Source organism: Acartia tonsa, chromosome 13 (assembly GCF_053477335.1).
Source record: "Acartia tonsa isolate MP-2025a chromosome 13, ASM5347733v1, whole genome shotgun sequence".
Classification (NCBI taxonomy): domain Eukaryota; kingdom Metazoa; phylum Arthropoda; class Copepoda; order Calanoida; family Acartiidae; genus Acartia; species Acartia tonsa.
In genome coordinates, this window is record NC_137272.1 from 10,750,773 (window position 1) to 10,771,195 (window position 20,423).

Here is a 20,423-nt window from a genome sequence, read left to right on the forward strand (position 1 = left end):
CCGAAATTTTTTTTGCCTTTTCTCGGCGGTTTTCAGTGGTTGCACCGCCGTTTTTTCACAGTTCCATATTTTACCCCTATAATGCAACTGCCATGCAAAATCTCAGACCTGTAACTCTTTTTTTTAGTTGAGTTCCTTTGACTTTTAGTTTTGGTTTCAAAAAGTGTCACTTTCGCCCCCCCCCCCCCTTATCAAATAATTGCCTTTTAATAAATTCTTCCATATATGTTAGTCACTTGGTCCAAAAGCCAATATTTTTAGTTTCGGAAATTATTATTCCCAAAACCTCATATCGATTTCACCAAAAAAATAAAACTAAGGAATAAGAAAATGAAAATTCTATTAAGAATCCATAACATGTTCTAAGAATGTGCATTGTAACAAAAGTGGATCTTAACAGTCTAATTTTTCTTATTATACATTACGAGGGTTGGGGGGTATCAACACCGCCTCCTTCCTTTTTGTAGTGTCAAGAAATACAACCCCCTAGCATAACCCTGTGCACGCCACTGTATCTGTCCCTATCTTAGCAAAGGACGTACAATATAAATTTTAGGGTTGGGCCGGATATCCGGCAATTTACTCTTATATATTATACAACACAAATCCCTGTTAACAAACACCCACAAGCATTATTTTCTTGGTACTAGTAACACTTATATATAATAAAACACCATTTTATGAAGAAAACTTTTCTTGCTGCTTTAACATCCGGTTATCCGACCGGATATCAGGTATTATAAATCAGCCGGATATCCGGTATCCGGCTCAACCCTAATAAATTTGGCCACTCTAAGCATTGAATGTATATATTGTATGCTAATTTGATCACTTGACCAAATTTATGGTCTAAAGATGGGAATAAAAATAGTCAATACTTATTATATGAGAAAATCAATCTTATGAACATTTCTGCTTTTCAGGAGTGCTTGCGTATTGTACTGTTATGTTTTTGAAGGTGTAGATTCGCCCACTACCCCTCATCCCCCCTAATCCCCTAAAATAAAATTCATGGAGCGCAACCCATGTGTGGTGTGGATCTCTTACCCTTTACCAAACATAACAAAACATTAAAGTTGCAAAAAAACATATGAAAAGGGGTGATCTTCAGAGATAAAGAAATGGTCACAAACCTGACTGGTTGAATGATATGACCTCCGCTGCCCAAAGAATAAATGTGTCCTTGTCCGCCGTTGTAGCCATCCTCCTCTTTTATCTAAAAATACAATATAAATACTATCAAGGGATGGTTTAAAGCTGTTTTTTCAAGACCATAGAGCCCCTAGATGCAAGGGGCACAAATTGCTGGTTATATCCATATGACAGGACCGACAACAACCAAAAGGAACTTTTTAGAGATACATTTAAAAACCAGGAGGGGAGGGGACAATGGACTGTACTTCATGCTTGTCCCAAAAGTATCATAAACACGTTTTATGATTCGTCAGCTTAAAACTTCGGATATTTGCTAAGCCTTGATTGGCAAATTGTCCACTGTCATATTTATTAATTCCATAGATCGGTTTGCCCGTCCACTTAATTACTTTCTTATTATTACTAGATTACTCACCTCGATATTACTATTACTCGTGTCCCAAATAAGGTTAGGTTGTGGACTAGCCCCGTAGGAGCTTGACTGTAGGGGGGCGCTTGTACCAACATTTCCAATATTCAAACCATCATCTAGAACAAGCAAAAAAATCAATGTAATATGATTTACTTATTTATGATAGTTAAAATGTTCATAAATAAACAAGGATGACAACATCCATAAAATCGAAGGTTTAAAATCAGAAATTACAGAAATTATTACAAACGAACATAACACTTGTGGAGTGTCACAACCTAAGTGCAGAATATACATTTGTATGTCTTAACATTGTATGTAAATGAGTATAATTTGTTTAATATAGGATACTGTTGAAGGAAATACTTAGGTACAATGTACAATTGTTAGGACTTCATTATAAATTGCAGTGTAGCTAGTTCAAAAGAATCATTATTCCAAAAATAAAATGAACAGGATGATTATATCATGCTATTAAACTCAAACTGTTTTAAAGTGACTGCAACGTATGAACACACTCTAGCTTTAAAGTAACTGCGCTCATAATATTGAGTCTTAACAATATACAAACCTGTTGTACGTAGATAAACTTGTCTTTTGGGGATAGCAATTCCCTCCTGGCCCATATCTTGTGTTCCACGTTCCGGGGGGAGAAACCCTCCCCCGCCGCCGGGACCGGGGGCCCCGTTTGATCCACCCTCCATCCAATTAGGATTGACTATCACTCTGAAAAAGATAATTTATTACAAAAGATAATTTATTACTGTTGATTATATAATGGTTTTTATATGAAAAGGAATGAGATTGGACATAAGGAAGGAGCGGGCACACCCATCAAATTGTAAAAACCTTTATTCCACAAAAAAAGAGGCAGAATTTTACAATTAAAACAGGCTGTTTGATGTAAATGGGCAAACAACCAAGATCTTAAGGTATAAATAATACGATGGACAATAAATTGAATATATATTCCCAATAATGATAACAAAATTATCAATTCCGTAGATAAAAAAAAAATTGTTTTAAGGATGACACACTAGATTGGAACCAACCAATAAAGTAAAAGAAAAAGATTTTGTGGTTATAAAACTTTGGGAACCTTTGTAATTTAAAGTCCAATGTCCACTCCCTTTCTGGTAAAATTTAAAATTTGCAATTACCTTTGTTGTGTGGGCAAGATGTTTGCATTTTCCTGTAACAGTTTGGTTATATCAAGCATCAGACCCTGCAGTAGTTCATTTAGTTAATAGTTTATACAACTCTTATTGATCCAGATAGTAAATCATACAAAAAATAATCCGACCAACTTAAAAAGTAATACCTACCTAGGTAATTTTGTTGAATTTGTTTTGCCAACTAAAATTTGTTATTGCTGATCTCTTTTTATATAAAATATTCTACCATTTAATGCTTCTATTGTTTTTGTCTTTTAGGTAAAATATCCGTAACCTCTGAATCGATCGAGTTCTTCATTTAAGTTCTTCAAGATGCTTTTAGGCTATTTTTTTCATTAATGCATTTCTAGCCCCTCCCTTGCCCTTTAAATTGAAAACAGAGCCTTTAAAGCTAGGTTCGCAGTTGTAGGTATCTATATTATTCTATACATTACATATAAATATTTCAAACACGTGAATTACCTAAATATTTTTGTTATGAACGGTTAGGAAAGAAAAAATGTATCACAATACAATTATATTGAAAGTGGTTACAAAAAAAACATGCCAAAAAAAGATTCCACAGATCTGCGTAGCTTAGTTCAGCAGGGAAATCGGATAGTTACTAATTTATTTTAGTTTCAAGAAAAAACGTAAATATATGGGGGGGGGGGAGTATTTTTCCAAGGGGAGATTTCTCTTTCCTACCTTCCCAGAAAATATGAGAAGCTACACTGTAAAGGAGAAAAAAAAAACAATTCATTGGTTATCGAGATCCTTCGGTACAAACAGTCATCCTCCTGCTACTTTTATTTAAGGATAAAAATGTTCATTAATGATCATTAAAATCTGTCATAAACCATCCGTTTGTTAAAAAAAAATGTCTGAGACACATAGAAAGTAAATAGTCTGGAAAAGATGCATAAAAAAGAGTTTATGTAAATCTTCCAAATTATATAAAATCTCAAAATAGGATGGTTCCTTAGTTATTTAGATTCAGGGATCTTAAGGTATAAGACATGCAATGGAGAAAAAGTGATTTATATATCCCCAATGATGTTAAACAAAATTACACATTGAGTAGATTAATATTATTTATAGAAAAGTTTAAACTCTCCTTAATTGTCCAGAATAAAAAATTTAATGAACATGTCCAAAGTATTTGGGCCTACAAAGTTAGTAAGTAACATGGTATAAAAACTTTAGTACCAGTGTAATTTACAGTTCAATATTCCCTTTCACCTTTAAAGTACAGCTTCTTATAGGTCCAAATAAGGTATTTTTGGACACACACCCCTAGTTACAAAATGGTTCAAAAAGAGCTAAAAATAATTTGATGGATTTGTAAAAACATAGAATGAACGCACATACCTACTCTCTATTACTCTATTTATCCACTTTATTCATCTAAACAAATAGAGCACAAAAGGGTATCGCGTCACAATATACAGATGGTAATTTTTCAAAGTCCTTATCAGTCACTTAACACCCCCCCCTCCACATTAAAAAATAAATTGAAAATAAGAGAAGGGTATGTTTCTATGCCTAACCCTGCAGAGCCACCTAGTACCCAATGTAATCTAAACTTACCTGACCAAAAGTAAAAAAAAACAAAGGAAAAACTAAATTTTATTTCTTAAAAAAAAGGGGGGGGGGAGAAGTTCTAAATAGCTATGAGGGAAATTGCCAAACGAATTAAAATAAGGGGGGGGGGGAAGTTTTGACACATTTGCGTAAACAGGGAGTATAGGCTTTATCTTTGGACTGAGAGGATAGGTTATTAGGGATAAAATCATTCTTATATGATGAATTTTCCCAAGTTTTAAGATTTTTTGGATAGGCCTCCAGGTTCCGGAGCTCCAGGCTCCCTGTTTACGCAAATGTGTCAAAACTTCCCCCCCCCCCCTTAAAGACAAAACCAATTAAGATTTGGACGTAAAGGGGTTCATGTGCAATGAAGCTACTCTTTAACACTATCAAATCAAGTCTGTGAGGCTTTTTAAGGGTTTATAACCAGGGATTTTAATGGATAAGACAATGGAAGACAGATTGATATACATCCCCAATCATAACAAAAATATTAGGTCCCACTAAGCTTATGTAGATTAAAATTATTGGTTGAAAAGTGTTGACACTAATAAACCAACCAATCATTATCCAATAAAAGTACACAAAAGTTTTTGAGCCAACGAATACCGCTAATGCATTTTATAAACTATTAATTTCCTTTTGGTCGATGAGATTTGCTTCGTTGAGGATTATTTGAAGAGCCTCGCTAGTCACAACTTGGGAATCGTTCACCTGAAAGTAAAATATGAATTAGTAAAATATCATCGACGCTTCGTGCCTGCAATAGTTGGTTATCGCATATTAAACAGCTTTCCGAGGACATAAAAATGTACCTACAATTATTAGAATAAAACCAGTCTTTTAAGCCCCAAAAGCCCTAAAAAAAACTGGTTTTAATCTTATGATTGTACATTTTTATCTTCGCAGAAAACTGGACATAATACGATGCTTTACCTAATTTTACAATATGACTGAAAACCAGTTGTAATCGATCAGATATTAAACAGTTTCGAAGCGAGAAATACTGAAAAAGGAATGATACTCCATATATGATAACGATTGAAGTACTGAAACACAAGGGGATAAAGGAGACATTAAACTGTAAATTATACTGGTATAAAAGATTTTATAAATATAAACACACGGAACTATTTTTCAAAAAAAAAATCACGAAACCTAACGTGTCTTCAGCCGACGTTGGGAGGTCAACACATAGTATAATTGACATCAGCCCCTCAAATATTATTTATGAATGATTTTGCTTGTTGGTTATACCTTTTCCTGCACGAATTCTATTTATTTGTTGCCTGAACTGTCAGGAGTTCATATCATATCCTGATTGGGTTGTACATTTACATACCAACCTTTGGAGTTTAAATATTTGCAAATCTAGAAAAGGGGCAATTTTGTTTATCGTCTTTTATTTGACGTGGTTGGTTGTCTTAAAGAGTTTAATATAGGATTTGTTACTTTACAAAAATAACGTATAAATGTAAGAAAAATTCATACAAAATTTATTAATAACCTTACCTACGTTGGTATACAAGTAAATTATATTTTAATTTAAAAGAATTAAGTCAGCAAGTTTATCCATTACGTAAAAGTCTTAAAAAGATAATTTTCTACTTTTTGAAATCTTTTCTAATTAAAATAGGAAAAAAAGTAAGTAGATCTCAACAACTATAAAACTAGTTGGGTTCTCTCTTTTAGGGAAGTTTCAAATAGGTTCTAGGATGGTTTTAGGTTATTTTTCTGCCAATCTCTTACCTCTTTGAAGATAATCACTAGATGCTAAGAGTGGAGCCGCTAGTAGCAAATAGTTTGAAATATATACTAAAAGTTTTAAAAGTTTTTAAAAATGAAGTGGTCATCCTTGGTTAATAACAAGTTTACTGTTTTATTCTATAAACCCATTTTATTTGAGTATTATTTTAACTGGTGTACTATGAGTATGCATACTGAAAAATTATTTCAAAACCTTATAAAAATAGGGGAAACAAGGGATGGCTAAATGAATCACCCCCCCCCCCCTTCCCCGAGTCCTACAGGGGGTATCTTTCTGATACACCCCCCTTAAAACTACTAATGGGACGTTATTGATGTCTGATCTACAACTCCCCGTCACCCCTTTCAATTTTGATTTCAGGAAAGGGTTAAAAATTGTAAGAGGGGTTATCAAAGTTTTTGTGGTTCCCCCCCCCCCCCCCCAATTGGCATAACACTGTGCACGCCAGTGAATGAAAATTTCAGCATCAATTATCACAAAATGTCTAGCCGGACATAATTAAATAAGCCTTAATTTCTTTTATTATATTATTTAATCAAAATATTAATAGACGCGTAGCAAACAAAAAATCATCCGATGCCTTTTATACTAACTTGCTGTGAAACTGAGGGATCTAAAGGTATAAGAAAATTTCCAATATATTAATGTAATTGTACACTAGGGTGGGTCGATTTTGGACATTTTTTTCCTGAGGCCAAAGCGGGGATCTGCAAATGATTTGTATGAGTATAATACACCTCTGGATGATTTAAAATTTATCCTAAGTCTTAAAACCGCTGACGACCAGACATTCAATTGTATAGCTATTTGTAAATGGTAGTCAATTTTTTTTTTTGAATCAGAACTATGGCTTCATGGTGCTCCCAGGAAAGGCATTGAGGAGTAGAATCAAGAACTTTTGACCGTTTCAAAAATCTCGATCCTAGCCTGAGAATATCTAAAAAACCTCTACAAATTAGACAATTCTCAATAAACCTTAATTTTTTTTAGTTTTTTTAGTGATTTCTAAGGCTAGGAACGAGATATTTTGAAACGGACAAAAGTTCCTGATTCAGCTCATTAAGGCCTTTCCAGGGAGCACCATGAAGCCATAGTTCTGAATCAAAAAAATTTTGAATGTCGTCTTTGCATATTAATAAGTAATGAAATATATTTTTTAGTGGTCGCGTGCTAAAACTCAATTTTTTAAAATTCTTTTTCGGTCAGAAATGTTTTAAAGGTTAATTTTATCTGTTGCATATCCCCTCTTTGTCTAATTCCGATATGAACCCGCCCTATTGTACACCCCCAATGACAATACTGAAAATTACCCCTTCTGTATATTACAATTAGTGGTTGAAAAATTTGGACAGTAAACTAAATAAATCAACTAATCAAATTTGATAAAAATACCCCAAAGTTGCTCAGCTAAAGAATAAGAAAACTTTTTTATAAAACTTTGGGGACCAGCCAAATGTACCCCCCCCCCCCCTGGCAAATCCTAGTATGTATTTAGATGCAGGAACCTTAAGGGATAATACAATGGGCGATAAATGATTATACATCCCCTATGCTTATAAAAATTTTAAAATTTCTACTCTGAAACAAACCTATCAAAGTTCAATATAAAGTGCACTAAAATTTGTTAGCAAACAAATAAGATAACACTAGGTACCTAAAAACTTTGGGTACCAGGGATATTTGCAGTCCAATGTCCCCTCCCTCCACCAGTTATTAAATAAATTATAAGTACCTGTTGCTTATTTTGAATAGATTGTTGTCCGCCTATAATATAATCTCCAGTTGACGTCTCATTAGGCTTCTGAAATAAGTATGAAAGAAGATTAGGTTTCAGTAAATAATCAAGGATAACAACATCCATAAAAGCGAATCAATGAAACGGTAGGACAAACGGACATCAACACTTGTATAGTGTCAGAACTGAATAATCATGCAGAATATAAATATATAGAGTCGAAGCAAAATTGTAAGTAAATTTGTTGAAAAACTGCTTGATACGGGATAATGTTTATGTACATACTTAAATTATTATGACTTGATTATAGAGTTGCTTCGCTTATAATATTGTACTTTGTTGTCTCAGGAATCAAAATACCAAAAAATCAGATAAATCGGATAATTAGATCAAAAAAAAAATTGTTGTTAAAAAAGTAGATAAATCAACATTTAAAATGGACGTATGGACATTCTGGTAATGATTATAGAGTTGCTACGCATTCTAAATCGTACCTAACTAATCTGCCTTGTTGAACATATGCTTGGAGTACATGTCCTCCATAGTCCAAAACATTTTATGGGCAAAAAGGTAATTGCCTAAGCTTTTTATAGTGGGGTCAAACGTCCTGATTGGTCAAGTAGCTTTGGCGCTATGGCCGTTTAAAAAAAGTCCGGATTTATGTGGCGCACCCTGTAGTTTTGTCTTAATAAAAACTTACCATTATGCCTCCACATTCCGTTGAAAAGGACCCAAACCAAACCTGAAATAAAAATATCAAATTTTAAACAGGTTTTAGGCTACTCTAGAGATGAATTAAAAAATTTAAGTAGATAACAATTATCAGAGAGAGAGAGGCTGTTTACTATACTAGTCCCCAAAGTTTTATATTAACTTTCTTATTCGTTGGCTTAACAGCATTGGGGACTAAGCTGAATTTCTATTGGTTAATTCACTATGTTGAGTGTTTAAACGTTTCAGCCACTAATTTTAAGCATCATTATCTGGAATGTACATCAATTTATCGGCCATTTTTTTATCTCTTTAGATCTCTGAAATCAATATAAATAATCTTAGAATTACTTAGTATGATGTAAATTCAGTTTTTCTATAGAATAATAATATTAAAAATATTGATTTTGATAAGAATTGATTAATAATATTACCAGTTAAAAATTATGATTCATAAATGATTATTTATCACTAGTAGCGAAGCATCTCTATAATCAAGTAAAAATGTTAGAACGTCTTCGATATTATTTACATATTTTTAGGCTTTTAAATGACATGTTTGCATGAAATTTTTATTCAGATTTAAATGATTTTCATTTTTTTTATTAATACCTTAAGTGCAGTAACTCTATGTTCGTTTGTACGTCTGTTTTGTAGAGCTTCGCATTTATGAATGTTGTCATCCTTGTTTTACTTATAAACAACGATCATGTTTTTATGAACTTTGTATTAAGCTGTTAAGTGAACACAAAACATTTTCTCTTAGGTAAACATTAAAGTTATGTTTTGTTTTTCGCGTTTTTTAAGTAGCAAAAAATCGTAATATCCGCCCGTCCGTCTTTATGAATCGATTAGGGAGAAAATGCAAGTTTCCCAGCGGATATTCAAGATAGACGGCTGGAATTTTAATGTGAAGATTCTCCGTACCAAAAAGCATCCATAACACAATTAACTTGAACCGTCGGTCTTTCGGTCATGCTACAAAAGACAAATACATATTTTATGGGGGAAAGTTTCGTGATTTTATATATCTTATTTTGACATTGAGTACCTATCTGCACTAAAACTTAATTTGATCGATTAGCCATCCACAATTTTTGTGCTACTTAATGATGTCTGGTTTTTATTGTAAAGCTTTTTGTAAGTTTTTAACCTTTATTTCATATTCTAAATAGGCCTAAAAGTTTTCTCTAAATGTTTAATAACACTGTATAAATTTTGAATGTTTTTTTTTCTGCGTAAATTAAATGATAACTCTTTTGTAGAACCCCATGTATAATACATGTCCAGAAAATGCGTACAAAACTGCGTAATAAGTAGTCAGTGTTTAGAGAAACTTTTTAAAAACAGTTAGTTCATTGCTCCTTATCTTTTATATGTGCGGCCTCCATAACAAGTTATTGGGTATAGCTATTATATAATTAACTTTGTCGGTCAAGTCATCAGTCCTAACCGCCATGGAGGAAATATGACTTTTTGTCTGCAATTGAAGATAGAATGATATTTAAAAAAAAAGATATTCCTTACTATTGAGAGTTTAGTATACAACTTATTACGTCCATCAGTCTGTCGTACATGCGTTCCCAATATGCAGAATAGCTTAGCTTAGTTTATTCCAGGGCAGGTTTTAAACTATTTGTAAAGATCATATATTTTTGGATCTCATAAAGGCATTTGACATGTGTCAAATCAGAAGAACTGCCATTTATTACAAGAGAACAAACTGCCCTTTCTTGTCTAAGGAACTCTAATCATTAAACAACCCCTCTTATTTTATTTGTATATGCAAATTTTATATTAATACTTAGAAAAACATTTGATAATATTACCCCTTTTGTAGATAAAAATTATAGGTAAAATAGTATGGTCAGGCCTAGCTATTCTAACCATTAATTCTTTAAAAAATCACGAAACCTTGTAAAGTAAGGTGAAAGCATATCTTGTTTTTTATTCATGTAATTGATGAGGGGTGAGTAAGAGGGGGAGGAAAAAGGAAAGGGGGTTGTGGGGAAATTTTCCTTTAGTATTGTTTGGTCAGAATCACATTCCCTTTTCCCTGAGTATGGTCTTGAAGGATTGTACAAACCAATCATAATTAATATTAATATCCAAAGTTTAAAGCCAAAGAATGAGGGATCGTGTTTAAAAAAAGTATAATTTACATTCCAATATCCCCTCCCTCCCTGACATATGTATTTTTATTTGTACACTATCTATTAATATCTTCTTAGATATATATGCCAGAACAAAAAGAAAAGTATATCTGTTAAAAATGATTTTTTTTTTGAACATTTCCTCATTTCGAATAGAGTATAAGTAAAGTATAACACAATTATAATGTAAAAATCTACCAACAGTGTAATTAGACGACTAATTTGTGTGTTAAATGTCCTATCTCTCCCTTTCCTTTCATTAGAACCTTTCAATAACCCAATTTCTTATTTTAGAATTTATAAGAACAGTAAAAAAATTTTTTTTTTTGGGGGGGGCGAATTTTTTTAAAAAAATAGAAATTTCGGGGGGGGGAAGGGGGGATTTTTCATTTTTGGGGGGGTTAGGGTGTCCCACCCCCCAATTAAATAGTTATAAACCTTCCCAGGACCTATGAGAAGCTACCCTGTTAAGGAGAACCCGATCGGTTCAGCGGTTAGCGAGATCCTTTGATACAGACACACAAACACGCAAACACACAAACACACAGACATCCTGTTACTTTAGTATAAGAATGGAACATATTTTTTAGACTTTTACTTTTCATTTTTCCTCAGACTAAGTGTACGAGTGTATTTTTTTTTGACAGTAATGTAGTTATGTATATATACAGAAACAGTCCAACTTTTTAAAGTATATAAATCCTGAAGAAAAAAGGATTCTGGAAAGAAAAGGAAGTAGCGGATTTCGTCGTGTTTTCACAGTAGCTTTTGATAGGTTAAGTTGTAAATGATTGCTTCTCAGGGTTAGAGATCCCTGCAGGAGCTAGAAATACAGTGAAATATGACGAAACCTTCTACTTCATTTTCTTTCATGAACACTTGATTATTGTCCTAGCATATGGCTCTAACCATATTTGGTTTTGAACCTGACTTAACCTAACCTTAACTAAGAACTATTAAAATACGATTAATTTTACTATCATTGTGTAAAAGTAAAAGATGATTTGTGTTTAGCTTACGATCTCGGCAAAAACTGGACCAATAAATGGATCTCCTTTGAAGAATGAAGATCTTTATAGGTCCAGAGAAGGTTTGTATGTTGTCATCCTTGTTTCTATCAAACATTCAGTGTATATGTACAGAGAATCAATATGAAAAGAGTTACTGAACCCTAATGGGGCACTGAAAAAAATCTGTCATTACTACTCAACTCAAATTGATGCAATATACTTTTTTTATCAACTGAATCAGCCTCCAAATCAAAACATTTAGATTTTAAGGAAAATATCGAAATATAAGAAATTATTTTTCTCTGGGCTTGGAATCAGAGTGGGAGGGGAAAGAAATTAGACAGTAATCTACAATTACATTACCACGTTGTCAGATTCGTTGGCTCAAAACTCTTAAAATATTTAAATTTAATTTTGATTGGTTGGTTCTAATCCAGTTGTGTCCAAACTTTACTTTCAATATTTTTAATGTAGAGGGAAATATTTTTGTCCCAACTTGTATCATGTTATATATCATTGGTAGTATATGACAACACCTTTTAAACTAATTTACTAATTTACCGATATTCATTATCTATTATTATTGCCGATTATGATTGGCAAGTGTCCCAAATTGAGTCATAACTTACAGAAAACTCTATTGATAATCTAAAAGTATTTGACCTTAAGTGTCAAGTTCAGCTAGCTTATTATTGTAGAAAAGAAAGATATATACTTTAGGTAGAGCGTTATTAGGCCAAACTTCTGCAAAAAAAAAAGAAAGGGAAAAACATTAAATAACAAATATTAATTGTCAGTTGTTTAGAAGTGCAGCTTATTTAGGTTGTGCCTGTTCGTTAGTCTAAACCGGATAGCACTGATTGTAAATTAAGTCTTAATATAATTAAACCTGACATAAAGAGACCTGTTTTAACAATTAGTTTTGAAATAAAATAAATATATAATATGATAGAATTGCCATGCATCTTAATTCTTTTATTGGTGATTCCTATGATCCAAAATTTAAGTAAAGAGGAAGAGGGGGGGGGTATAGTTTTAGGTTTAAAGTATTTTAAGTCTAGGTTTCTCGAAATCTGTTTTAACGTTTTTAGAACATTTTTCCCTTTCCGAAAAAAAAAACAAAGAAATTGCACATGTAAGCTAAAAGGCGCCAGTCTTAAGATTTGCGGGGAAATAAAGGGATAAAAATATTTACAAAATAATAGGTACCTAAGTAAATTTTTACATTTTTTTTCTTATAATGTTTAGCATTTTTTTTCTTATGTATGTTTTAAAATAGTTAAGTTTATACCTATTGATAATATTTAAGTTTCATTTTTGTAATGATAGTTACCTATTTAAATTTTACTTAATTTTTACAAAGCAGTCAATCAACAGGGAAGACATTAGATCTTAAAATATTTATATACCTAGTAGCTTTGCAACTAAAATATTTTATAAAATATAAAATTTTCCAGAAATATATAAAGAAACGATTATGACAAACAAAAGTAAGAAAATAATATCTTTGCAATGCAATTTTACATTTTCGGGTATGTAATAATGTATGAACCATATTGACAATTGACGAATTTCGAACATGACTATCCTTGTTTTAAAGATCGAACTGTATATAAATGTGTTGAAATAAAAAACCCGTAATACTTCCTCATTTCAATATAAAATAGGAATAATTAAGTTCAAAATTAGCGTAGCAATAATTCAGCTTATAATACAATAGATCAACCACAATCTTGTTATATACTTATATGATGGAAAATCAAGGGGTGGATGGGACATTGAACTGTGTATTAAACGGTACCCAAAATCTTATTACCACGTTATCTTATTTGTTGGCTCAAAACTTTGGGTTATTATATTGAATTTCTTTTGGTTTGTTACAAAATTGTTGTATCAAACCCATAATTTTTATCAACAGAGGGGGTAATTTTGTTTGTAAATAATAGGGAAAAATATAAATTCTTTGGACCAAAGTCGAGCGAACGTACAGAACAAACACACTGAGCCCTAATTCTAAAGTAGCTGCGATATTAAAATAAATCATCATTGACTTATAACATAAATAAATGACATAAGATATGTCAACACATACATCAATAACTCATTAATTTCATATTTTTAGCCTAATTTTATTTTATTTCCATGGCAATTTCAATATTTTCTAGATTTGAGAAGAAAAAACTAGAAATTTTGTTTAGATTATATATTTCCTACTAAAATAAGGCAAAAACAATCAAAATTTTAAAGGGAAAATTTATAGTACTTGAAGTGAAAAAGGTAAAGGTATATTAGGGGATGGGTTGCTTAGGCTTTCCTAAGTTATGTAAGTACGAGGATAGGGTCAGGTTCTTTTTAGGTTAGTTGACTAAAGTAGGACACCTGCCGTACTTAGGTAAGGCTTAGGTTACAATAAAAATTTTTATTAATAAATGCTAGGTAGGGACAAAGGGGATATTGGACTGTAAATTACACTGGTAACCTAGATTTAAAACTGCATTATCTGATTCGTTGAATCAAATGCTATTAGTATTTTTCATGGAAATTTTTCTGTTGGGTTTAAAACAAAAAGTGTTTTCAAACCAAGAATTATGATCTACAGACGGAGATCGGTTTATCGTTCATTGTCTTATCCCTTAAGATCACTGCCTTTGTAAAAGTAGAATCGGTAATAAAACCGAAACAAATCCACCATATTGTAAAAAATAATGCAGTGTTATTTAAAAAATCTTCAAATACATATAAAAATCTATTGTTAATAGGAATATACTAAACATTTAACTTACTTACTTATTACTTTATCCCAAAACTTTTTTTTTGCAAATGAATATAATTGAAGGATATTTTTAGAAGGTCTCAAAAGTCTAGTTTAGTATACTAGCAAAAAATGTAAAAAGAATTCAAAGAGCTGTCTTTTTCTCTCTCTCTCCCTATTTTAGTTAAATGTCAACGAACTCTTTAAAAAGTTCGACAGGGCCATAATGCTCAAAGATATCGCAGCTCAATAAAGTAACAATGTTTCATATCCTATAATATAATGGAATAATAAGATCTTGAGAAAGGCTGATCAGAATTGGTTGTACTTTTTAGAGAAGCTTCATAATTGTCTTGGGGTGGTTTTAAGCTATTTCTCTTGCCTTCCTTACCCTCCCCTAGAGGCAGCAACTTGTATTTATAAACAGAAACCTATAATACAAATAATGCGGAAAATCAGTAAAAATAAAAACAAAAATCGTAATTTCACATTTATTTTGTTTTTCTTTGAATAGCGCGATTGATTTAGGTACCTTAACCGATAAAAAAAAGATTTTGTTAGGTAGGTATCTATTCCAATCGAGCTTTATAATACACGTTTAGAGGAAGCTCCTAACTATATGCATATGAGTTATAGTTATCAAAGATTGCTTCTAAATATTAGGATGTATAAAGCCAACGTATAAGCATTTATTTTTTTGTAATTTTCACGGAAGGTCTCTATAGAGAACGGAGACAATGGGCTGTTTAATACACTAGTCTCCAAAGTTTTCAATAACTTTTTCTTATTCGTTGGCTTAAAAAACTCGGGGAATTTTAAATGAATTTTGATTGGTTGGTTTATTAGTTGAGTGTCCAAACGTTTCAACCACTAATAAAAATCTAAAGAAGGAGTAACTCTGTGTATTAACATTAGGGATGTACATCAATTTTTCGGCCAATGTCCTAACCCTTTAAATCCCTGGAAAAACATTTCTTTCTGTTTAACTTATTGAAAACTTTGAAAAGTCTTGCTGAGATAATTGATTCAAAATGTTAAGATGCAGGGCATTCTTTAGTTGATTTTCCGCCAATCAAAATAAGTTTCTTTCAATTATTTAGCCTTTTACATATAACATCATTTTAACATGCTTTTAAAAAATATTCTGTCTAAAATACGATCATTTTCTTTGACTGAATTTAGGAGGGAGGGGGGGGGGGTCAACTCCCCTAAACAAGATATTACAAAGACGGAACAAATAGCCTTAAACCGTCCTAATAATTAAATCCAAAAATAAATAACCCTAAACCATCCCGGAACCTCCGTGAAACTTCCCTATGAACTCAATTGGTTCAGTAGTTATTGAAATCTTAAGCTTCACAAAAAAAGTTCTACTTTATGAAAAATAGGGTATCATCTAATAATATTTATGTATACATATAAATGACATAATTGATATGATTTATATTTCAAAAAAGATTTTTGTTAATAATATTTTTCCATGATGAAATTGATATGTTTTTTAGAGCGAATATATCTTAATGTCTTTCTGTCAGTTCATACAACAGGCGTAATTAGACACATTAGAATCTTACTGACGTACTTTAATCTTTTTTCCAATTTCCTTTAATTTTACTATCTTCGATAGGTAGGTACTTTCCTTGTTTTCTTGAGTGAATTCGCCCCTAGCATTTATTAGCTTTGTATTCAAATGATGATTAACAGGGCATAAAAATAGCCAAAAACTATTACGGGATGATTTAAACACAATAGGTTTTGAGATGTATAAAAACATTCCTTATAGGTGGTATCTATAATCCCTTCATAACCCTGAGAGGGGGAGGGGGGATAAAACAAAGACCGATCAATTGATGTACATATGTCCTAAAAATTAATGTTCTTGGTGTTCTCTATAATTCACTTCCGATAATCGAACCAGATTTGATATATAATGATGATAATCTTTGCCTTCAAAAAGCAGGAGTTGAAAGAAAAAACACAAGACGCTAATTTTAGCCTACCAATTAAGAATCCGAATCCGCTATTAAAAAACGGATTCCGGATTCGGATTCCAAAATTAACCAAAAATTGGGCGGATTCCGGATTGCCAACCCTACTAACAAGTTAAATTTATATTCTACGATTCTTGTAAATTAACGTTCTTGTTTATAAGAAACCATACAAATATTCGATAAAAGTTCATCTTATCTACTTTGATTCATTGAGGTTATCCAATTCAGTAAATTAAACTTTTTTTTGGTTTATCAAAATGAAAGGACAACTGAACCGACTGAATTATCCATTTAAGAGAAGCTTATCATGGCTTCTGGAATGGTTTTATGATATATTTCTTTGAAAAGTTCTTATGTGTAAAGACAATAATTCAGAAAACAAAATTGATGTGTAATGTAACAAGGATGACAACATCCATAAAAGCGAAGCTTTGAAACGATAGTACACACGGACATTAACACTTGTATAGTGTCAGAACTGAATAATCAGAATATAAATGAATAAGAGTCAAAGCAAAATTGTGAGTAAATTTGTTGAAAAACTTCTTGATACAGGATAATGTCTATGGATATACTTACATTTTTAGGACCTGATTATAGAGTTGCTTTGCTTATAATATTGTACTTTGTTGTCCCATGAATCAGTATACCAAAAATTAGAACATTCGGATAATTATATCACATAAAAAATGTTTGTTAAAAAAGTTAAAAATCAACATGTTTAAAATGGACGTACGGACGTTCTGGTAATGATTATAGAGTTGCTACGCTTTCTAAATCATACCTAACTACTACAGGAATCACCATGCAAAGTTTAAAATCGATAGGACAATTCTAACATGCCTAAATTAACGAAAAAAGCTATCTGTCTCAGACGTACGTACGGACGGACGTACGTACGGACCGACCCTAATTATAGATAAGCTTCGCTTTTAAAAATCTCAAATCCAACAGCAAGCCTACAATAAGAGTAGCTCAGCTACTAAAACGAATTTAATTGAGAGGCCTAGGGTAAAATTTGGATAATTCTAAAGCAAAAACTGTACAAATTTTAATTTCAGGGAGGAAGGAGACATTGGACTGTAAATTACACTTGCAACCAAAGTTTTCAAACCAGGTTATCTTATTCGTTGATAGAAAAACTGGCGTTATCCTCCTAGAATTTTTTTTTTCAATTTTGAAAATTTAAGTATCCACCCCCCCCCCCCCCCCCCCCCCCGACAACGACGAACAACTATTTTAGGTTAGGTTAGGTTTTAGGCTAGGGGGCCGAGCGCTGCGGCTAGGCAGGCTAGGGAGCCGAGCGCTGCGGCCAGAGTTCATAGTTCGCTGTCGGGGGGGGGGGGGGGGGGGGGGGAGGTACTCAAATTTTCAAAATTGAAAAAATTAAAAAAAAATTCTAAGAGGATAATACTATTGTCTCTACTGAAGAAAATGTATTTGTAATAATTATCAATTTATGGTCTATTGTCTTATCCCTGAAAATCCCTGACAGAAATAGTGTACATTTTGTAAGAACAAATGTTTTATTTTACATTCCAAAATTGTAGCAAAACGAAATTAGGATAAGAAGTTATTTTCTTTTTTTTAGCGATAAAAATCAAAAAAATTATCCGACACGGTTGAAAAAAATGTATAATCTAACTTCAAAGTATCTGCTGCGCTAGCAAAGGGATAAGACCATGGACGATAAATTGATCCTTAATGCAATGATCATAATTAAATCATCACTACTGTAGATAAAAAAAATACATATAAGTTCAAAAGTATGAACAGATTGGACAAAATTGCCCAATGTTTTGGAGATAACAAATAGGAAATGAAGTTAATGAAACTTTGAGTACAAATATAATTCCCAGTCCAATGTCCCCTCTCTATATTCTACTTCCTATTTTTACGCAAATGCATAAATTCCTTAACTCTATTGTTACTAGAAAATTCCAGCTATAAAATGACGCATTTTTACGCAAGGAAGAAGATAGCATAACAGAAATATTTTCTCCTATAAAGTTTCCCCAAGATGCGTCACACATAAACGAGTTGTGAAAGTAACACAGGAATATGTTTTCTTAAAAACAATTTTTTTGGCTGTTTTGTCAAACATGTGACATATGTAGAGGATAATATTTGTCATTATCTAACATACTAGTTGCTTTGCCCCTAGCCTAGCCTAGGATAGAATAGGTTGAGGTGAGGAAAATAGCTTGAAACCATCCTATAATATGTATTAAGCTTACCTGAAAAAAAAACACAATTGGAATCAGCAATTTGAGAGATATTTACAAACAATATTACCTATAGGACAATGATTTTACTGACATGTGGCTTATGAAAGGGTTGGTTGTCTGTCAATTTGAACAATTTTGTTAACCTATTCCTTTCCCTTGTTTTATAAAATCATGTTTTGAGTTGCGTCAAAGCACCTGGATACCAACGTGACTTGGTGTTTCACACACACACACACAGACTAGGCCTTAGCGTGTGTGTGTGTGTGCCTGGGCCTTGTGTGTGTGTATAAAAAAAGGCTTTCATTTTAAAGCCTCAACCCTCCATACCCCTCTTTTCTTTCCCTTTACATGCATTTTATTCCAATAACCCCGTTATTAACTTTTTCTCCAATGCAATGTGTCTACAGGGATCTTAAGGAATAAGACAATGGACGATAAAATTGATGTACATCCCAAATGATGTTAAACTAATTTACCCTTCCTGTAAATTTTAAGCCGACGAATTAAGATAACTTAAGTCTAAATTACAGCCCAATGTCCCCTCCTTCTCTGAATGTCTAACACTTTTTTCTCCCTCTTTATGAGCGTCAATTTCTATTGCGTCATATTATCATATTAAAACCTGTATAAAAAAATAATAATAAATTCTTTTAAACAATTGTTAAATGCAAAGCTTTTATACGTTTAGGTAATAATCGTACATCTTATCTTAAATTATAAAGTGTTGAAGTTGTCCATCGTGTTTTAAACATATCAGAAAGATTCCTGTAAACACAAGGCATAATATGGAAAGCGTAGCAACTCTACATTTGCAATCAGAAAGTTAGTCCTATGCAGGGTGGGCATACAAAAAAACCACCCAAAAAAACCCACCCAGGGTTTTTTTAAAAACCCATTGAAAAAAACCCGAGGTTTTTTGGGTTTTTAAAAAAACATTGAAATTTCACGCTAAAATTTACAAATTATACCTCTATTTACTCAAAGACTAGGATCTAATAACATTTTAAAGCAAATTTTATCTAAAAAACGTAAAAAAGAATATGAAGTAATTAAAAAAATGATGCTCTACTTATTGTTCAAATATTTAGTAAATTACTTTTTCTCAAAACTTAATTTCAGAAAACGCTTTGCTACTAAATTAATGATATATTAATTGTGTAAATTGCATAAGCATAATTGATTTTTTAAGCTAACATAACAATTTGTGAAAGTAAATAGATGCAGTGGCGTGCAGAGGGTTTTATTAAGGGGATGTAAAAGGAGAAGGCCTTAATAATTTTTGGAGGGGGGGGGGGGGAAGTTGACAGCTTAAGAATAGAGGAGGAGGTTCCATATTTTGAAGCTTTTAACCTCCCCTTCCTCTTAATAGAATATTTAATGCACTTTTGCTATTAGGGGTTTATAAGAGGGGGGAAGTTTTGACACATTTGCGTAAACAGTGAGTATAGGCTTTATCTATGGACTGAGAGGATAGGTTATTAGGGATAAAATCATTCTTATATGATGAATTTTCCCAAGTTTTAAGATTTTTTTGGATAGGCCTCCAGGTGGTCTCTGGACAGGTAAAAATAAAAATCAAATTTTTTTTTGAAGAGATAGAGGTCAACTTATTAAACAAAATATGCATCTTTTTTCTTCAAATATGTAAATAACATTAAAAAATATGTATATTTTGTTATATAAAATGTCTTCTAACCCTTTTACAATTTTTTTTACAATTTTTTTGTTTTGATTTTTACCGTTCTAGAGCAACTGGAGGCCTGCAGC

The 20,423-nt window shown here is 32.2% G+C and overlaps 1 protein-coding gene across 4 annotated transcripts in view; it reads right to left on the reverse strand.

Moving 5' to 3' along the window:
- REPTOR (repressed by TOR) overlaps nucleotides 1-20,423 on the reverse strand; it is a 54,216-nt gene that overhangs the window by 16,595 nt on the left and 17,198 nt on the right. For all 4 annotated transcript variants that reach the window (XM_080146115.1, XM_080146117.1, XM_080146118.1 and 1 more), the window contains exons 3-9: nucleotides 8,512-8,553; nucleotides 7,809-7,877; nucleotides 4,947-5,022; nucleotides 2,728-2,791; nucleotides 2,139-2,293; nucleotides 1,571-1,683; nucleotides 1,134-1,216 (exon numbers count right to left, since the gene is read on the reverse strand). In XM_080146115.1, the coding sequence (XP_080002241.1) occupies nucleotides 1,134-1,216; nucleotides 1,571-1,683; nucleotides 2,139-2,293; nucleotides 2,728-2,791; nucleotides 4,947-5,022; nucleotides 7,809-7,877; nucleotides 8,512-8,553 (602 nt within the window). The remainder of the gene's footprint in view (nucleotides 1-1,133; nucleotides 1,217-1,570; nucleotides 1,684-2,138; nucleotides 2,294-2,727; nucleotides 2,792-4,946; nucleotides 5,023-7,808; nucleotides 7,878-8,511; nucleotides 8,554-20,423) is intronic.